Source organism: Channa argus, chromosome 1 (genome assembly GCF_033026475.1).
Source record: "Channa argus isolate prfri chromosome 1, Channa argus male v1.0, whole genome shotgun sequence".
NCBI classification, from domain to species: Eukaryota; Metazoa; Chordata; class Actinopteri; order Anabantiformes; family Channidae; genus Channa; species Channa argus.
In genome coordinates this window covers 42874495-42897082 of record NC_090197.1, presented here as the reverse complement: position 1 = coordinate 42897082, position 22588 = coordinate 42874495, and the positions used below count along the sequence as shown (strand labels likewise).

Genomic DNA, 22588 nt, shown 5'->3' with positions numbered 1-22588 from the left:
TTATCAGTCATCTTGTAGGGAAAGGTAATAAAAGGCCAACACATTGAAGGAGCCTTTCTCCGCTTTGTCATTTTGTTCTCTCACACCCCTCTTTTTGTCTCTTATTTTTGTTTGTGGCAGCAGACCTTATCGGGGAGATGGGTGCGAGATAGGGCCTCTGTGGTTCTTTGTGGTGAAATAATACAACAGACTGATAAGAGCCTGTGGCTGAGTAGTTCACTCCTGCTTTCTCCTCCCACCACTGCCTTTTCCTCTCCCTTGGGGTGTGCTGGGGAGTCCCCAGTGGGCCTGAGACATATCAAACCTTTTTGTCAGGTAAACTCTTGATACACTTTTGACGCAATTTAATATTCACCTACTGTATGTGTTGATTGGCTTTTTGAAACATTGTAACTCAATGTTTTCATGTCATACATCCCTTACCAGGTCTGCAACTTTGATGCGGACTGTTTTTTATTGTAGTTTCTGTATCTGAAATGTAATACCTTTAAGGAACATTTGCCTCAAACTGATAGCAAAATAATAAAACCAAACATCCATAGACAAAATGGAGAAATGAATTAAAAAGGTCTAGAAGTTAGTTTTGGAAAGACAAAAAACTTCTCCTTGACATCTGTTACTGCTGGAATCACAAATTCCTGGCTTGTGCCATTACTTTGTCTCTAATCTACAGCACCTATTAAAATTTCATGAAGTGGTAATGATTATACAATTACTTCCAGCTTGGAAATACCATAATAATGGCTGTGACGACCAAGGTTTGTGAGTTTATGGAGTGGATGTTTATGGATTTAAAAACAAACACAGTAAGAGAGACTGGCTGACTGGCTGAACATCGATTTGTGTTTCTATTGACTAAAGGAGGGTGGTGGGCGACATTGGCGCTCAATAGGAGTTACATTTTCATATAAATAACAGCGGCCTTCTGTCCTGTAATTGCTTCAGAAATGACTGCATGGATGAAAGAGTAAAAGTGAATATACAAAGGTAGCGTTTTTGAGGCCAGTGGGTTAGATGTCCAACTCATTTGATGTAATTTTATGTTATCTCAAACTCTACCCAAGATATAGATGTTAGAGTATTGCCTGATTTTTGTGGCTAAAACATTTCTTTGTTATCCTCAAATTTAAATGATAAAAAGCAAAGAACGCAATAAGCAGCACCTATATAAAATATATGTATAGCTATACAGTAGGCACTGTAGATGTTTTTGCTCTATTGCTGATCAGACATTGTAATGCTTCTTCCTTGAAGGCAGATTAAAACTTTGACTTCGAGTGTTAAGCTCAGTCTGGATCCAGCAGAGACATGGAATTCCCACAACAATTTTCTACATCTTTTATAGCAGCTCCTTGTCAGACGCAAGGCTATTTGCAAAATGCACTGGTGAATTAAAGAGTTAAGGAGAAGCAGATACTTCAAGCATAACTGATTTATTAGGTCAAGTGAAGGGAGGAGACGAACACAAGAAAATGAATTAGGCCTCACATGCACTTTTAATTACTGTTGTCAAGGTGTTTGCTTCGCCCTTCTGGGAAAAGCAAACCAAACCATCACTCATACCAACTACTTAGGAGACCTACAGAATGAGCCATAAAGTTTAGCACCTATTCTACGGTGCAACATTTACTGCAACATAAACAAAGCTCAACCTTCTCCCTGCAACATCTCTTTTCCCTCCTGAGATGAGGTGAGCTGCATGGTTGATAAACCGGGGTGCTCTTCTCACCCCTTTTGTTTACCTGAGGGATGGAAGAGGACAAAAAACAACAACAAAAAAAAAACAAAAACAAACAAACAAACAAACTCGTGCCTGTCTGTCTGGTCTCCTTGTATGAGCTGTGACACACATGTAGGCTCCTGACATGTCACGGACAGTTTGCTCTCACAGGAGCGGTACTTCTTGCCTCCGCTGAGCAGCTCTTATTACAGCTGAGGCAGAAGAACATTTTCACACACATGTGTACTCATACACTTACACACAAAGGGTATTTTCCTTTAAAGAGGCTGTGGAATACACTATCTATGACCAGATAATGCTCAAAGTGCTTGACTGCAAAGTAACACACTTATAGCCAAGAGACAAGACACTGGTCAGACAGTCTGCCCTCAGAGCAATAATGCTGAAGGAAAGGTACATGCGTCTTGCAATATTTAACTTAAATGTCAAGTGCTGCTCAGTGCATAATTGGAGTTAGGATCTCTGTGTTCCTCTGTTGGACCTGAGTAGTTATGGGTAGTTATGGAGGATACATGTTGGGTCACCAAATCCATTATTCATAAACAGGGGACAAGAGAAGGATAAGTGTTTCTGCTGACAATGTGGTTAAAAGCCTCAAACATCTTAAAAGCGGATATAGTTCCCTTCCTTGCCAACCTCAGTCAAGATTGGCTTCAGTTGTGTTGATTTCCATATGTCTATTCGATATGACTTACCTCTCAATCTGTAGCTTCCTGTTACTCATTTACTCTTAATGTTTTATGAGTCTGTGTGGTTTTTTAGTGAAAGCAAACTGTAACAATAGAGCATGACTTCGTTGTTCCTGGCACAGATTCTCTCTAAAATAAAATGCACTAAATTTAACTAGACTAAAGCACCAACAACATATACCAGTTTGCCCACTGTGGCATGCTACAAAATGTTGCCACATAATGAAAAACAGCATGCTTGTATGTGGATTATATTTTAAACAGGCTTGGATGGAAAACACAGGGGGCTCAAGATGAGGGCAGAGCAACAGTGAAAAAGGTAATTAAGTTGACCAGAACAAGGCAGGCCTTCTGTTTAATATTTCATGCAGCCCCACACAAAGCACTTGTAGAACCCATCAACAACAGGGCACCAACAATAATCATGGAAAAATTAGCTGAGAAGCACGCAGGAAGATTTTTCTTTGCTAGGGATATGTGTAAGTAATTGTAAGTAATTTCAGACTTGGTCTGGTCCAAAATAATTGTACTCTTTGATTGACCCTGGTAAACACCAGCAGGTGCGCTTGGCATACAATGTATGTGCAGAGGTATTTACAGTATGTTCAGGCACCATGTACATACATGCTACTTAAAACTTTATGGTGTGTTTTTTAGAAAATATAAATCCTCATTTGTTGTGTGAAGGACTTAGGATATTGCAGCTTTAGTGCATATTTCTCCATTATTCATTGGAAAGTAAATCCATTTGTGGATGCGTTTAGTGTCATGATTCTGGACTTTTGTTTGTTTTATTTCCTGTCTTGTGCTTTTATTTTGTATCAATGTAATTCCTGTTTGTCTTTTTGGTTGATTTTGTTTTCACCTTGTTAGTCTTGACTGTTTAATCCTGTTTATTTAAACTCAGTTCTCCCCACTGTTCCTTGCCAGTTCATCCTGTTTGTTCACCTTTTCCATCAGTATCGTTCACCTGTGTGAACCTTTCTTTAGTCCTGAGGAAAGCTATTAGTTGGTCTCTAAATCTCCTTTGGTCGGAGGTTTGGTTTTTCTGTTTGTTTCTGTTTAGGATATCTTGTTGTAGTCATTTGTTTGTCCCTGTGTGTTACATCCTGTTTCAGTATCATTTGTGAGTCCCTGTTTGTTTAGTTCGGTTTCATTTTAAGGTGTTGGTTTTCATTTATTTCTGTGTATTTATTCCCTTTCCATTGTAAGTTTGGCGTATGTGCCTCTGCAGTTAACATTGCCCAACCGAAAGACACTGAAGCAACACCCATATTGTCAGTCAAAAGAGATTAAAAAGTATGTTACTTTTGGTCATTTCAAATTTATACCAATTTCAGATCAACTACAATTAACCTAGACAGACTTATCTTTTTTCTGTAATCTTGCATGCATTAGTTAAATGCTATCACAGTAAAAAACAAAATAACACATTTGACAAATATTTTAGAAAAGATCACATGATACCATTCTACAGAGGGATTTTGAAAAATGTGCTCCATATGTGTTAGTTCCGAGATGCTGTAGTTGTGCTCACAGTTATAGAGCAAGAATGAGTGACTATTTTTATCCCACCCTGAGGCCTGGGGCAGCTGTGTCAAAAGTCAACAACAGTGACTTCATGCTGTGCTCCAGTCCCAAAATCATCCACATCCATAACCAAATATGCAGAGACATACTGAGATTTGCATTTAAAAATCTGAAAATAAAAGAATGCTTACAATGTGAACGGCAGACAGGGCAGACAGAATGGTTTACAGCAACATGTCAAACAAGAATAAAGGGGCAATGCTGAACCAATACAAACTAAATTTAAACTAAATTCATCCTTTGAACTGTAATAACAAATAGAATGTCAGGGCTTTTAACCTTGTAACCAGGAAAAAAGCAAACATGCCTGACAGTGTAACATTGATGATGAAATCCAATTTACCCCATGTTAGCTATGGCAATATTGCTCTGTATGTATGAAGTCCATAACATATTGATGTACAGCTTTGAGAATGACAAGCTGTACTCACTGTGATTTGTTGCACTAATAAAAGTGAAGACACATTATTGTCCTGCCCTCTCAAATACACATATTTCCTATCTCTCTCTGTCTCTCTCTCTCTCTCTCACACTCGATCTGTCTCACACACAAACACATGCACACACTCATTCCTCTTCATGGACCACTTGGCTTTGTAGTGGCAAAGAGCTTGAACAAATTGAGAAATGATTGGAATTGAAAGATGAGTAATGGTGATTCTAGCGCTGTCCCTTCTCAATATGGAGATGATGAGATTTGATTCTTTGAGGTCAGGTACATCATCTGAGCCGAGTGGCTGCACCATCTATGACTAAAAGAGATAGGAGGCCATACACTTTTCACATAGAGGTTTTTGCCGCAATCAGTCACAGCTGACATAAAATCAATGCTATATTTACCGGTGCCATTATCATACTATTCCCACTATTCATCACCACTTAAACAATTACAGCTCAAACTCAGTATCTTAACCGTATGAGGAGCATGTAAATATATGTTAAAGTATTACCTAGTCTCATTGCTTTCTCCTCACTGTCTCCTCATTCTGTGCCTCACGTTTGCCTGCCAGAATCAACAGTGAGGAAATAAACGAGGTCAATGAAGCTCCCCCATCCATTCCTCTCGCTGCTGTCTCTTCATCATGGACACCCATTAACTCACCATTACAGTGCCATTAGCCTAGCTTTGCCACATACTGCACTACAAACTGCCAAACACACTGACTAGCAAATGGCAGTTCTGGTTTCACTGACACTCAGTGAAACGAGGGGAAAGCGGGAAAAGAGCAGAATGGCATGTGGCCGTGAATTTCAATGCGGTGGCGCTGGCAACAGCAGGGAGATTTGTTAATATACAGTACATCGCCTACACAAAACAGTTATGATTACTAGGATTCCTTCTTTAATTGATTCTACAAAAACAGGAGCATAGGAAAAAATGAGAGAGTGAATAAAACCTGAAGTACAAAGTGTTCAAACAGAAGAAAAATAAACCAATTACACCTTCCCATCCACAGCATTCTACTCATCATCCTTAAATTACATGCTCTGTTGCTTTGAGACCTTTCTGATGAAAGGGGGAGAAGGTTCGGCAGCTCTTAAGATATTGTCCCAGTGAGCGGGGGGAAACTACACAAGTAAGAGTGACTTGTGTCAGCGCAAACCATGAGAAGGCAAATCACTTGTGAGATGGATGTGTTTACTCCTACACTCTATTCATCAGAACGCGACAGTTGAATGATGAATAATGTCATGGGGAACAAATCCGCGTTTGGACACTGTTTCTTTAATACCAAAATACTTCAGCTCAGCTTTTTTTTTTTTTCTCCTCTATCAGGCCTCATTGTGAACCAGGATTTCTGCTTGGTTTGGCTTCTATTTTCTTCCACTAGTCTCCAACAATCTGTTATACTCACTTGATTGAGCTCTGGGCAATTGCAAAGAGAAACAGAGAAATAACAGTAAATGTTCTCTTTACTTTTGAGTCTGCTTAAAATGCATATCACCATGGTGCTAAAAAAACCATCCCATTCCTACACTGGGATTGTTACCATAGAAACAGCTGATAAAGTAATGAAGAAACAAAGTGGGCTTCCAAACTGTGAGGTGACAACTGTTCAAACATAACGATAACACCCAACAAAGAAAAATTATTTTAAAATGTTGGAAACTGAATCAAACTCTTAACCTGCTCCCACACATAGATTATTTCTAGTGTGTTTTTTGTGGAATTACATTTCTAGGGCCAACATTCTATATTATGACTATATTTTATTGTAAGAATTATAGCTGTCAATAGCTCTAGGGGCTACTGCCTGACTGATGTGTCTTGACTAAGCAAGCAACACAGGAAGGCTAAACACCAGTGAATCCTAAAGGCATCGCATGCAGATCTGTTCTATGTCTGTGTGCAGTGTGAGAATAGGAGTTAATTACTAGGTGTGAGACCTTAACAGGAGATATACATGAGAATACAATCTCCTCCCTGGACAAGTGTTTTAATAGGAGTATTGGGGATAGCGTGACACTGCTTCTCTCCTGAGGCCTGCAGCACCTCTCCCAGGTAACAATCTCACCTCTAGCATCAGATCAGCCTGTACAGTATTCACTTAATGAAGCACGCAATTGTGCATCATAAGAACTCCAATAGTAAGGAGACTTGTAAAAACACATAAAAGATGTCATTTTCTTGAGGACAATGCTCAAAAAGTGGGCATATCATCTCTTCTCAAAACATTTTACATGACTAATAGGGTAGAGAGCAGGAGATGAAACTGCAATTAAAGGTGTCTTCCATCAGAAGAAGAACCCTCTTTCTAGTAGTCAGCTAAAGGAGGACTGAGGGGAGCAATGCTCCACCAGAGAAGTCATTATTTCTCCACCAGCCACTCTGCTCTATGGAATACATTAACTTCAGTGTTGCCGTCTTACCAAGAGTGCCTTCGTTGCTTGTTTTTGTTTTTTTTTTCTTTTAAGAGATGCATGCAATTAGAAGAAGGGAAAGAATAAAGCTCTTCGAATAGTCCCCAACCCCCACAAAGAGATTGGGTGCCAGCACAAAACAAGCTCAGTGGGCCCTCGGGGCCCTGCCTGAGACGGAGAAGAGCCTATGATAGTCACTGTCACCACTGCTCATTGACAACAAAAAAAAGAACGAAAGCAACGGCAAAGCCTCGATTTCACTGAGTAAATGGCTTCCTAAAAATGCATAGATGGATTTCCAATAAGAGACATCTGCTCTTGTTTGTGTGGAAGAGTAAATTATATTTCCTTTGTATATATAAATATAAATATGTATGTATGTATAAAATACCTTAACAGCATAAAAGTAAAATCTACCCCTACAGTACTTTAATATTCCGTGCTGATATTTTACAAGCACCTTAAACATCTTAAACATCTTAAAGCATCTAAGGATGTTCAACAGAGAAAGTGCTCCACACCCACATCTTAAAAACTTTGTTCACATTCTATTTCTGTATGGAGTTCCCTGTTGCATAGACAAACTAAGAATCATTGGATCCATTGTTTCCTGTTTTGCATAATTTCATTGTGAATACTTCTACGGATTTGACTTTCAGCTATCGAAAAATGAATTATATATGCTGTATGTAGATGCTTTGCTAGTGCATTTATTCATGTAAAGATGAATCTTCTATCCATGTGGGATAATTGTTCAGCCTCTTCAATATGTGACACCTTAGAAAAAGTAAAAAAAACAATTGTGGAAAATCATCTCAATTGGAGAAACAATAGAAACATTACTATGAATCCAGTCCCCCTTAATGTGCACTACAGTAATGAGCCTGAGGAAAGTGATTGTCGCACATTTGATGGTTCGCTGACTTCATAGTCATTGTCTTTATCTGAGATAGAGAGGAGAGGCAGATGAAGGATTGCAATTCCTTTGAGGTGCATTTAAATCATAGTCTCCACATATTACTCAGAAAATTCCCTCTTGAGAACGTGAGCTGAGATGGCGTCCTTCAAGCCCCGCTGGGTTTCCTGTCATCATGAAATGGGAGCAGGAGATTAGGGGGTTGAGGGATGTAGAGGATGGAGAAGGAGGGGGTAAATACTGAAATCTGGTCTAATCCCATCTCATACAGCCAAAGATACACTCCTCCTAAGGCATTTCTTCTCAGAGCTGAGGTAAGTGAAAGGAACGAGGGGAATACCGTTGGGAATCAGTTTGATAAGACAGGCATGCATCTCTGAACAAACTAACAACTCCAGAAATTAGTTTATACATATTCAGTAATGAAAATCAACATACTGACTTGGTTTATTAATGAGTTTACTTGAGAAGAAAATGACAGTTTGAGCAAGGTGAGTGAAACTAATTAGTTCCCAATACAGTGTTATAGCAAATTAGGCCACAAATTTATTATATTGTCATCTCGTATTAAGGGTCGAGCCGCTAAGGGTGCAGTTCAACCAGATAAGGTTTTCGCAGGTGACTAGCTGAGTGTTGCTTGCATAGGAAACACATCAAAGTGGCGATTTTGCACAGCTCATTGTGTTTAATGGACTGCTGTAAAACACGTCCTTTCCAGTTTAATTAATGAGGAGAAGACACAAGCGTGAAACACATATCTAGAGGGTTTCCATCATAAGTATTCCAATTTCATAATATATTGTGATTTAATTTTCTGCTATTCTTCCATTTGTCTAGAGCACCAAGCTTAGAAAATACCCCCTATGACAATTAAGTGTAGCAATCCATTACACTTAAACACTGAAATAGATTGAAATACAACAAAGCAGACTAAACAGAATGACAATTTTCACCAGCATACTTAGCTTTGGAGGATTTTAAGTTAGGGCTTTATTGATAACTGTTACAAAATTATAATAGGCAGTACCAACATTTTGTAATACACTTCCATCATGAGCTATTAGTATTTAAATGGCATGTTGCTCAAGATGAAGAGCATGACCTTCTGTCTCTTCATGCCCCTGTTCACGACTCCTCTCTTCAAAACTCATTTTCTTGCACCCTTCCCTCATTTACAAATGAAATGCAACGTTTGACAAAGCCCCCAGATTAATGTGCACAAATAAATAAATAACAAAAAGCATTCAGTGACTGGCAATGTGAGAAGAGAGGGCGTTCTCACAACCCACTGCCCCTGCTGTAAGAACATGCCTTATCAACATTTTCTTGTTGATAAAATGTCAATGGAATGTTACACATATCATCAACAAGGCTATGCATGCATCTGCTGTAAGCTGCGTGATCTGTCTGCCTTGTTATAGCGTACCATGTGAGACTCCCCTCTCTCACCTCTCCTGTCTCTGCTTCCACACTCACTAGCACATGCTGAACCTAAAAACCTGGCTTTCAGACTTATGTTGTCTTTCCACTAAGATGTGAACTGTCAACTTAGCAAACCAGCATGTCTGCTCTATTGCACATAAACCAGTGTTTACATGTTACAACAGAAATTCACCTTTACTTCTTGTCACATGGGCCTAAAAGGTAACTAAATGAACAGCAAAGGTGTGTGAATTGTTCAGAAATAAGATAACAAGTATGCATAATGTACTACAAGCAAGTAAACAAATTAGTATGTATATTAATTCAGTACTGCACAGGGATGATCTACCTAGCAAAGCACTGTTGTGCCATTTAATATAAAAAGGAGCCCTGTCTATGTAAATCACTGGAGAAGACATTTTTCATCACTCACATGAAAATAGTGTATAAAGGAAATCTTTTCTGTTTCATCCCAGTTCAGGTGTTTTGCGCAGATGGAAAGAAGCCCAGAAAGCTGCAGAACACATGAGGATCGTAGGGGAGCATTTGCACATCTGAGTGAGCACATCTGTCCTTTTATACCCATATTGCTATTTATGTTCTTTTCAACATCTTGTTTGTGTCCCTGTGTGGTATTTGATGATGAATGGTGTGCATAAAAAGTTTGTATCCATTTAAATTGCTTCTGGTTAAAAACTAAAGGCTAAAACTCACTTGGCCCTGAGGCTTGGGAAGAAGAAAAAACACTTCCATGCAGGGCGAGTGCAGTGATTTCCCATAAGAACAACATTACGGCTTCTCTGTGTCCTAAGGACATGTCTGCCTACTATATGTCATTGCTTGCTTACTATGTGTGTAAATGTCTATGTGTGTATGTTTGTCTGCAACTTTCCTTTGTGTGTGTAATCTTTTCAATACTCCTGTCCCGCATCAGTGTTGTTGTTGTAAATGGGTGCTAGTGAGAGAAAGGTCATGTGGTAGCCAGCAGAATTATGTCCAGGTCAGAGATACACTGTATGGAACCAACCCTTATTACTGCATCATTTCCCTCAGTTTCTGCACACACACACACACACACACACACACACACACACACACACACACACACACACACACACACACACACACACACACACACACAGAGACACAGAGACACACAGACACACACAGACACACACCAGCTATAACATGTAGACCAAAAAAAGGTAAGCAAGCATGGGTTCCTGGAACCAACCCTTATTAAAACCCAACTCTTCCAGGCAACATGTCAAAGTGTCCTCGGACAAGACACTTACACTTGAATGGCAAGAATTTCATCATGATATCAAAATATCTTAAAATCAAAATCTAAATCATAATAATATTAAATATTCAAAACAGGCAACATTCTTTTTGATCAATGTTGGTTGATAATTCAGCAACAGTGACCAGATTCTAATTCAAAAATTGTGAAACTCCCAGTAAAAAGCTGTGAAAGTATGTTTTAGATATAATTTGGTCTACAGAGCTGAAAAGTATGATAATAGTCAGGTTTTTGACTTACGATGTGGAGCTTCAAGAAGTCTCCAAGACCAGAGGAGCTATCCACCCTCACCAAGACAGCATCCTTCAGGTGTGTGCTGAAACCAATGGCTAGCCTGTCTGCCCTCGTGCTGGGACGGTCATTCGGTGGCCATGTGTATGTGATCAGTCCTCCATCTCGTCCAAATATGTACGTAGTTCCAGCTATGGACAAATAAAAAGAGAAGAATAAAAAAAAGTGTTAATACGGCATTTCTCCTTACAGCCGTGTATTAGATGTGAAACACTGACTGTCAACACAAACATTATTAAAACAAGCAAAGCTGGCACTGATGTCATGTGTACAGAACACCATCAGGTTGACGCGTTTTTATTGTGCTGAGTAATGACTTTGCGAAGCACTGAGCAACATATTACTGTTTAACAGCCCTCAGCGTCATCTCAAGCACACTCACGTCAATTCGTGAGCAGAAAATTCAGCGGATATGAGGAAAGGCAGGTACCTGTGCTGAGGCCGGAGATACAAGAGAATGGTCACAATTTTGTTACAGACTCCCCAGAGCCCAGTTAACCAGCTACATTCCCATATTCCTCAAAGGCAGATGTAGCTAACAGCATTATTGACTGATTGGTGAAATGATGCCCTTCTGGTGACCTCCAAACCAGCTATTTCCTGTCTTGCTGCTTTACCTTGTTGTCTTTAGCAGCATATGAAAGGTCTGAACATGACCCGGTAGATGGAGATTGGTTCTAATTACCTACCTATTCAGTGAGAAAGAACCTTGCAGCTCTGGGTCAATGACCCAGTCAAACTGATGATTTGAAATTAGTCCTTCTCGACTATCGAAGGAAGTGCTCTCTTAAAAGCTGGAGTATGTTCATTCATGAAGCCACAACTTCAGGTTTGATGCCTGTCAACCATCTAGCACTTCACTTTTTCAGCCCTGTCAGACTTGTCTCAGTCAAATAAGCACTTATTTCTTACCAATTAGAAACCCTTATTAGGGTAGTGGTTCAATGTTTCAATTCATTTTTGCCAGAACATAGAAATACATGATGGTGAAAGAAAAGTGTGTAAATGCGTGTGCAATTGTGATCGGATGAGTATGTGATTGGGAAATAAATGCCTATGAGAAAGCCTGAAAATGAATGCAACTGTCAGATTAGCATAAAAACAGTCATCCTTAAGAAAAATTAGACAAGGAGCTCTGCTAGTGTGTTATGGATTTACTTGTGTGTGTATGTGCCTGTGAGAGAGAGTAAGAGGGATAAATAGTGAGAGAAACGAGAGAGAGACAGTGTGTTAATATTCATACAGGCAGGAAGTTAAACAGCCTAAACCTGAACAATAGATTATAAATCATTTTGACTGTAATTTCAATATTTTCTTGTAAACCAGTTCACAAGGATACAAAGCTATCGATAAATTTTGCATTTATTTATAGGATTCTGTTTTCTTCCCTCTGGCTTTTCTTCACAGTGCAGTGATTAAAGTGCATCACTCTACTCACAAGTTCCTTTTCCAATTTCATTCTCTCATTTGAGTCAATACACACTGTTGACCATTAGCTAAAAAGAATTGCGCCATTAATTAACAATAATGTGATTAACAAATGATGTTGAGACATACAGATCCATGGTGGGATTTATTGTTTTCATAAAGCATAACTCGCATTTGTAAAACATAATGAAATAACACTGTAAGCATTTTTCTTATCGTAACGGATAAAGCATTATGAAGCTTGATGACTTCTACAAGGGAAAAGACATTATGTGTAATATATTTGTAAAGCAGGCGCCATTTCTTTTTTACGAAGTCTGCCGGCTACCGCTGAAAACCCTTCTTGTTCTACTAATGCTTATCTGATGTTGGACCCTTCACAGAGCAATCTCCAATTCATGTCGCTGGCACTGGACTGTTGTCACTGTCTCAAAGTTTTGCCGCAAGCCACCAAACAGTTGCTCCATGCTCCAGCTTATTATAATTAAGCTCTTTTAAACCATGTCACTGTTGGAACCCACTAGGCCCTTAAGCGTCCATTTCCCCCTCTGTCTATTCATATGATTTGACACCCACTTTATCCTAGTGACAGCTTATTTACTGTTGGTGACCTCCAAGAAGAAAACACTATAATATGAAAATTGCTCATTTCAGGGGACTGGTGGGCAGATCTGGCTGGTGACTCTCTTACACTAAATGGATAAACAGCCAGACTCCCATAAGGCACCAGAGGTCAACAACTACGATGTGAAATGTTGAATACCTAAATCGTTCCAATACAGATTCAGACAGCCCAGATACAATAATAAGCTTGCTTATATGGTTGGCAGTCCAAAATCTATACAAAAGTATGTAGTGGTGGGAAAAACTCCTTGAGGGACTGTTGAGGATTAGGATGCACGGAGAAACATGGCTAATGCACACCTACACAGTTATGCAGTGGCATGAAATCAGCATACACGTGCCTCTGTAACTCCAGTTGTGGGAGTAATTAAGCACTGGCTCCATATTTGTTATCTGTGTGCTCTCTTGGGACACTGTGCCCCGATATGGATCTGTTGTAGTCATTAGATACAGTAGTGTCCTGGAAATACTTGCCTGTTTGTTGTCCCTTTAATTTGACAAGAGTTTCAGTTTATTCCCCGTTCACCCACTGTCTAATAAAAAAATGAATGAAAGGACAGGATCTTTAGTCGGTACAACAAGAGGAGTTTGAAATTTTTGCTCTACACAATTCAATCGTGGGAAGCGGAATGTAATTCAGAATTTCTTGCTTCATGTATTCCCACTTGAATTTTTATCTTTTGCTCTCATGTGCATTTCTCCAGAGAGGTCATACTGCAGAAAGCGAGAGGCAGAGTGTATTTCAAGCAGGTATTGATAGGTCTCACTCAAGGCTGTTACAGATGGTCAGACCTCCAGGATGAACTCCTCAACCACAGGTACTCCCTGTTAAAGGATAATGAATTAATCTGTCCTCATGTTGGACTACATTGAGAGCTGGCTTCTCTCTGCTGTGTCAGTTAACATCAAAGAAGATAAACATTGGCAGATCAAACACTCTGCTTTCATTAAAAATGTAGCACCATCCCAGGAGTTCGCCTGCAATTGGCCAAAGAGGTGTGTGGGATAGTAGACTGTAGGATAGCAAACATGTCCTGACTGACTTCTCAATGTCTCAGTGTATTTCTGTTGAAGTGATAGCAAACTGACCTACAAGCACACTATGTTTAATAAACTGTGTATTATCATATGAGGTGGCGGATAGGTGCGAACAAAATGAAATTGTGCTGGCTTTGTGCCTTGGGGGAGCAGTTTTTGGGGTGTTAAGATATTCCAACTGAGCAGTGTGTTTGACTACATAGCTCAGCTAAGGTCGGGCCCACAGACTGTCTTTCCTCTGACCTCCAACACGGCCATCATCGCGAGCCTCATGTTACCACCTCTGCCGAGAAACTGGGGAGGAATCCAATCATAATTACATAGTTGTGATGGAAATATGAAAAGGAGAGATGACATTATGGATCTGCTTTCTGTCAGGTCCCAGCGCTTGCGTTTCTCTCTATCTGCTGCCAAGGATTCCCGTAAAGACTGGTGTGCAAAAATAGATTAGAGCTGAGTATAGCTTTTTGATCACTCCCATGAATCTTTTGAATGAAATTTAAAAAAAAATAAAGAAGAAAATTTCTTTTCTTAGTCATCTTTTGTCTATGTTCACAGATCTCATGCAGACATAAACCTACTGTTTTCCAGGTTTACACACTTGCAGCGTATCTAAACAATGAACATTAGCTTAATGAGGACAGCTGTCATAAGATCTGGGAAGCACTGACATGTTTGTGACTATGACAGAAACAAGTAGGTGAACATTTACATAAATTGCTACATGTTGTACATTCCAAATTCATTTGAAAGGACAATTAAGGATGAAATGATTTGGGTTTATTTTTGATCTGTGTGGAGGAGTACAATTAAAAGAAGCTTAATGGCGTCTATTGGATTACCATTTCAGTTTCCAGAGAAATCACTACGGCAATTTATGAGGACACTACTATCCAAGCAAACACCATCGGTATCTGGTAAAGGAGCTATCTCCGATCAATGCTCCTGAAGATTTTGTGCCATGAGGGAAAATTGAGAGTCAACGTGATCAATTTTTTCTTCCCATGGATCTACCTTTCTTTCACTATATTTTACCTTTTGGGACAATTAAATGGTCTAGTAGTCGAGGAGATGAGGTAGTAAATAGAATGTGGGGTTATGAGCAAAGCCATTTAAACTCATAGCTAATTAAATGTCTTTTCAGCTGCATGTTCTAACTTGGCAGCGATTACAAAGCTGTGAATTATAGAGACGGTCGAGTAGAGGCACCGTTCAGACCCCGTCAGTGTATAATTAAATGGTACATCACACTTCTTGATCCCAAATAATGATGCCAATATACTGATATCTTTCTACTGTATCTACAGTGTTCAATCCAGGTATCCTTGGTCCAAAATATAATTCATGTCCATCCTTGCTAGACAAGGTTCATCTAATATTATTCAAACTTCTGACATGAACCAGCAATAATGGCAGAAGAAAAAAAAAACAAAAACATGATCTTACTATTGTCAACAAATTATGTGCCTGAACCACGCTTATATTTTCCGTTAGCTGGCTTTGTAGTTATTTCAACCGGCAAAAGAACTGACTTGACTTTATTCTGTAAAGTGCCCTGAGATGACTTTGTTGTGAATTGGCGCTATATAAATAAAGTTGAATTGAATTGAATTTAATTGAATTGAACTGAAGGACAAGGAGACAGCTTTCAGCATCGATGCCTGGCACCTTTCACGTTTATGTTATAACTGTGCATGTGTTTTTAAGACTGATTATGAAGGTAAAAAAAAAAAAAGAATATAATTGTTTCTCAAAGTTATGGACAGGGTAAATATATTATTTAATGTGGCAATCTGTGAAATTTGAGTTGACTTAGGCGATTTTTGCAGTTTGTCAGCTGCCTATTCCCTCTACTGCAGCCATGTCTGTTGCACAATTTATCTCTGTTCACAGTTACTGCTACTGCAAATGCAAACTAAATGTTTTTTTTTCCATACACAAGCAAATGTTTCCCAGCAGGACTATGCTTTACTGGCTGTGTTTGGTGGGGCTTTGTGCTGGTGAGGGTGACATTTCTGTCAGGGTTTTTCTTGTCTGTGCCTTCTTGGTGTTCTGGAGACATGCTGTGAACTTTAGTGCTCCAAAGGAGGAAGAGAGGAGCCATTGTATTAAACATTACCTGTTTGTCCTGTTCACCACAAGTACTCACCAGTGGTGGTACAGTGTATGGTGCTCTGCACTGCACTACATATCCTACTCATAAAGATATCAACCTCTTTTGTGGATAGGTAGGCCAATTTGACTTTGATGCAATTCCCTCAAGTTGAAAAAAAAAAAACTGCTTAATTGTGGCAATACTACGAATAAACAACAACGATTAGAACATCTTTGCCATAGACACAATGTTGCTGTACTTGGCTGCTGGTTCCGTTTGGCTCCTTATCTTATGCCTTCATTTGGCTATTGAGCTCTTTGCATCAGCACAGCACAGTAGCCTATGATATGTTAGCTCCTCCTAAACTAATTAAACATAAAATGCCATATATTTGCTTATGGCAATTCTTCACCTTTTGCACAAGGACAGAAGTTTCCACTTGAGAGCTGTATTCTGTATTAGCTCAGTCATAGTGCACTGCTTTGGCTAGTGATGAAAACCACATCCACTGATGATGTGTCCTTAACTTTTTGCCAGCAGCACCACATTTGCACTGTGAACTTGTGGTCACATGCCCTGTGTGACGGTTTTTGTGCTGGCTACACTGACTTACAAAAGTAGAGCCACAAGTATTAAGAAAAAGCAAATGTCAGAATTCTCCATTCATAGGAAGTCAAGTGAATATGGTAATGATTTAAATTATTTAAATGAAAATGTCACATATTATTAATTTGAAGTGAATTAATCACTGTCTCTTTGCTCAAAGGCAGGAATGTTAGATGTAAATGAGTCCCAAGCTTGTAACTTATTCTTAAGTCTAGTCATGAATGCATGCTATAGCATTTGTTTAACCTTTGTCTGCAGCATCAAAATACCCTTTTTTGACTCAATTTTTGGCCTGATGTCTGGAATCTGATTGTTTTCATGGTGGCTCTGTCTTGCTTTTGGAGAAGGTTTTCACAGAATGAAGGTGACTGTGCTGCTTTTTTGGATTAGGAGTCAGTGTGCATTGAGCATGTGGGTACAGTACTTCAAAAATCAACAAACTATTGTAATTAATTGGTGTATTGTATTCCAGTGTGTGGCTTTTGTCTCTGCTAAGCCATTAAAAATGAGTCATGAACATTTTAAAAACATAAAAAATGAGTCATAATGATTATTCTAAAAAAGCACCTGAAAACAGACCCTACTGTCAGATGCCACTTTTGCAGATGACATAACAAAACACTTTGACTTACGAGGCACGTAATTCCCTTTCACCTTTGACTGCCAGCCTCTGTATGTTGGCATAATTAAACACAGCGGACAACAGCTGCTCTCAAAAATGTGTTGTGTGCAATTGTTCTTCCAGTTGTTAGGAGCTGGCAGGTCTAAGCACAGCCTCCGGTTGTCAGCCACATGGGTACAAATGAAGAAATTTCAGCTGGACAACAAAAACTGGAAGGCGAGGTTGGGGATACAGCTAGATCCCTGTGGCCACCCCTCACCCCCATCCAATCTCTATTTCGATATCTGTTCATTGTTCCATTGCAGTACAGTAAGGTCCTTTCAACAATTTAAACCTCAATCAAGCTTTGCTCCTGGAAAAAGCCATTCTCTAGCTTCAGTGGTGTGTGAGCAGCCCTATGAGAAACTAGTCTAAAAAAGAGGATGGATTGTTGACTAGTCGTAATCCTCTCTCAGCAACAACTGTCTCCTTTATAATAGGCAGTTGGTAGAGAATAAGCTGGCAAGAGAAAGATTTTATCATGAGTGAAAGCTGGAACAATCCTGATCAACATACAATTGAAATTGTAGCAAACCTAACTTTTAATGAGACTATTTAAATTAAAAGTGGGGGGCAAGATTGCTTCAACAACATAAAAAATATAGGATTGCAGTATTGTGTGTGCATGTCATCCATTTTATACATTTCGATCCTGCTATAGAGCAGACCCAAGGCATTTATTGTGTGAGTCTGGAGTGGAAGCTGAGCAATTTCACCAGCTACTGTATAAGTGTAGCAGTTCAGTTCAGTCATGAAAGTAACCCATAAGATAAAATACTGTATACTGCCTAGTCTGCCACATTCTGCTTTGCTTCTTTTCATGGTTCTCTCTTTTTTTAAGTGATAAATCCCCCCTTCAGTCTTTATCAGAAGGCTGGAGCTGAGCTATTCTCTTTGCAGTCAGCAGAAAGCAGACTGGACAGAGGTGCTAAATCAACCTAGAACACAGACTGCCTGCTTACTTTGTGTTGGCTTAATAAGTCTGGGCATATTGGCATATATACAGCACAGTCGATATAAACTTTTACAGTTCATTGCCCTGAGACTTAATCTTCACCAGCAGCCAGATAGGGTATTCAGTTATATCTACTGTTTGGGAAGGAGACATAATGTACGCCTATGCGTATACAGCATGCTTTATCTCAGTGCTTATAGGCTTAAATAATAATAGTATTTCAGAGATGACAAATGTATTTTATAACAATATTGCATATAACTATAACCTTGAACTGTTTTGGTAAACGTTGAATTACAGCATAAATGGATAATGGATTAAAAAAATATATATATATATATATATAAATTTGTCCTCTAGCAGTCACTCTTGGTGTTTAAGCAAATATTCTAATTAGCCCATTTCCAAAGTATTGTTTTAACAATATCCAGTGACCTAAGAGCCTTAAGCTCCTTCTAATGAAGACAATCCCAAAGGAGCATTTCTTCATAGGACAGCTGACAGTGTCCAACCTGCTTTCATAAGCTCCAAAGGATTAATCCTCTCCCACTTCTCTCTCTCCCTGCTTTGCTAATTTGATGTAATTAAATTAAGTGGAGACTAAAAGTGGGGCATTGCCACTTGCCCCCATGATTGGCCATCCTTATTAGAGGGTATAGGATGCCAGCTCCAAATCAGAGAAGCAACAAAATCTAATAAACATGGGGGGAGAGAGAGACAACATAGGAGCACTTACAGTTAGTCGGACCTCAAGGCTTGTACAAAATGTACAAAATGACCACATCAAAGAGAAAGGAGGGAGAAGGAGATGGAGGAAAGGAGAAATTGATAAATATTTTAGATGATTGGACTGTTGTTTCATGTTGTTTATACTAAAGTGAAAGCGTAGCAGCAGGAGAAAATTACTAGTACACTTTTTATTTAAAAGAGCCGTTCCAAATTCTTTACTGCAGTACCCATATGCCATATGTGACTACTATAGGCTTCAGCAGCATAAATAAGTCAAATCAAGTCAGGAAATGTTTCCAGGTAATTTGGTCGGTTTATTTTTTTCTATATTGTTGTGTTGTGTACTGGTGTTGCATTAAATTCTCCAGCCCATCAGAGTCTGTGTCCTGACTGGGAATTTTAGCTATATAACTGCTGTAAAGGTTTGTATCATGCTTTATGTTGATAGGCATTACCGAAAGAAATGCTTCCACAACAGGGAGCACCAGTACAGAGGACGATAGGGGGGGCAAATTGTCAGGCTAGTGTAGCAGGAAATTGCTTCATGTACAGTATATGGACAGCAGCAAGGATACACATCGCAGGCTAGAATTGTGTTAGGATGGACCCTGCACCTTTCCTTTAAGCAGGCATACACTGATAGTATTTGCAGGCTCTATCTAGCTCCACAAAAACTGCGAATAGAGAAATCTACTCAAGCATCATACTGTTGCAGTACTTCACCACATTTTATCGTCACACTGCTCTGAAGAGATAAGCCTTCACCTCATCATGACAGGGCCCCCAGAGTAGCCATACCAACCATCCTCGCTCTTCATGGCAGGGGACCATCAATTCATGGTTGAGGTAAAGTTCTGCCCCCTGGGCTGGTAACATTATGCCATGAATGCTCAGTCGACCAGTGTCACTCACACCCTCCTGCCCCCTCCTCTGCCATGCTCACTTCCCCTAAGCCCTAAGTGATACATGAGCCCCTGCCTTGTGGAGCAGAATAGCCCATCCAGGCAGAGCTGACAAGACCCAGTGTCTTAATGGAGCAATACACCAAACGGGCCCTTTGTTACCCCAACCAGCTGCATATCTGCCTCCCCAGCCAACAGCCTTGGCTCTGATAGAGGTGTCTCACAGTATCGACAGCTTCTAATTTACTCTCTCATCATCACTTGCCTCATTTGCTCCTCAGACACAATGTGCCCTTTCTCTTAGTTTAGGTCAGCCATTTTGTTTGCCAGCAATTTGTTGATTAGATTTTTCTGCATCCAGTGTTTAATTTGCGTGCCAGCGAGCACACATATCAAAGTTAGACTTAAAGAAAATCAAGCATCAGTCAATTCCTGGCTTTTTCATTCCCAGTTAAAAGCTCGTTTGATTACGTGCCATCAGACATCAGTGCATTATTTAGTTTCAGTGTGTTTGTGCGGTACCATGTACCAAACATCACAGACTCCAAATGGTCTCTAGAAGCTGTTGTCGTCTCTATTAGGGAGCCAACAGATGTGGAGTATGACTGCAGTTCTAATTACTGAAAAAGACAAGTGTGGGGGATAATTACATAGTGGAAGTGAGGCAGAAAACCAGTCCAGGGCCAGAGCTCTGATCTGAAACTGGAGACAACTCTGGCTGCCTATCACCATATGCAGCCCAACATGCATAAACACAAATGCTGCTCTCACAAAGAAGCCACTTGGAGATCACGCAGAGCTACTGTGCTTTGCTGAACACACTCCTACATTAGTACTATTCATAAAAGCAAATGATATTGCAGCCTATATTACACCTGTATAATTACAAAATGCTCGTGCTGCTGGAGCTTTCTTTGAAATTATTTAATTCACATTTCTACCTCTCTACATTACCAGAAAATATCAAGGAAAACTGTCCCTCTTCTTCTATCAGTTTAGCTTGAGGCGTTGTGCACGTGAGGATAGTGGATTCAAAGTGGAGCATAAACAACACTGCAAAAACTAGTACACTGTGCAATATTTAAGGTCTTCATCTTACATCAATGGTAAATGGGTAAGTAAAGAAGCATAAAATCATATATATTAGAAATCACGTGTCAACAAAGTAAACCTATTTCTCATGATAATGTGCCTAATTTTCATGTTGCCTCTGCATGACACTGCTTCATTTTTACTGTTTACTCCTTTTGTAAGCTTTACCCAGTAGAAAACAAGTGCGCCTTGGCTTTAATTGCAGGATTAAACATCTGCTTTGCTTAGTGCTGAGTAGCCTTACTTTGTGAGTAAGCCTCTACTAAGTGGCGAGATATTATTTAATTAGCTCCGTATCTTATGGAAGTGATACACTAAAAAGAATTTGGAGATCAAGAGAAAAAGATCACCAGAAAGAAACATTGCATGCACTGAGCTGTAGAAAGAGATTTTTTTTCTGTTGGGTCGTGCACCAAAACTACCGCTTTTGTGATTTATACTGTACACAGCTTTGCCTCCCCCTTATCGACAGCAAATGTAGGAGCACCATAAGTGAGCTGTGCTGTCCTCTATCTCATACTGATGCCTCGAATCTACCAACAAATAAATATATAACAGAGGGAAAAAAAGAAATGTGCGTGGGTATGCATTGTATTTCTGCACCATGTTGCAAAATATATGCTAATATTAGCTTGCACTTAGGTGTTAGGCAGGCATGTTTTTATCAGCCCTTGCCAGCAGGCCGGAGGCTCTAAGAGATGGAAGGTGCAATAAGGAAGGTGAAATCCCACACAATCCTATTAGAGTGGATTAGGGGGCAGCTTTCTTTCTGTTGCCACTCTGGTGCAGGTGAACAATTGTAACATGCAAAAAAAGAACAGTTATGACATGGTTGGTTCTTATTGAGGCCTTCTATTGTAACACAGGGCAGCTATTCATTTTAAAACCTTATATTATTTATTTGAGGCTATCATTAAGTCAACATACATGATATTAAAGTAGTGAAGTAATGATTGGTACTAAGAATAATTATAATCCTGTCAATCACGCCGCCCACATAGAAGACCTCAAGAATGCCTTTTTTTTTTTTTTTTTTTTTTACTCCCAAAACAACCATATGAAATTTAAGTAGAGACTCCTAATCGATTGGATGATCAATGGCAATCATACATTTTCCTCCTCTGCAGGCTGGCTGTAGCAGGAAACCACTGTCTCTAGCCTCCCCTGTGGTTGGGGTTATCGGGCTGCAAAGGCTGAAAGATTTCACCCTCAATCTTCTATTTTTTTTCTCCTTTGACCTTTCCCAGAACCAATTAGTAACTCACAAGGGAGTTATCACAGTCCTGTTGAAACTACTGTACGTCTGGATAATTACAATTTTATACCTTACAAGTAGATTTCATTTCTTTATGACCCATTTTAAAACACAGCTAGTGATTTGTTACACATTTTCTCAAGTGAAAGCTGCATTTCGTTTCAACCACCTATATTCACAGTCTTCAGTTGTAACACTGGCTCAAAGTGATCAAAGAGATGAAAAATGATTTGAAAGTGTGTTGCTGTTTGAGTGCATGGCTGTGTGTTTATATGGGCTCAACAGGCACAGAGATAGCTGCTGCCTCATTATGACGACAAAGACTGAGGCTTCTATGGGGTGACTGAACTCAATTCAGATTAGATAAAATGTGGGCTTTTGCATTCTTG

The 22588-nt window shown here is 39.5% G+C and overlaps 1 protein-coding gene across 45 annotated transcripts in view; it reads right to left on the bottom strand.

Annotated features, from left to right (window-relative positions):
• LOC137137301 (neurexin-1a-like) overlaps positions 1 to 22588 on the bottom strand; it is a 230960-nt gene that overhangs the window by 70923 nt on the left and 137449 nt on the right. For all 45 annotated transcript variants that reach the window (XM_067523669.1, XM_067523686.1, XM_067523678.1 and 42 more), the window contains one exon: positions 10764 to 10945. In XM_067523669.1, coding sequence (XP_067379770.1) covers positions 10764 to 10945 — 182 coding nt within the window. The remainder of the gene's footprint in view (positions 1 to 10763; positions 10946 to 22588) is intronic.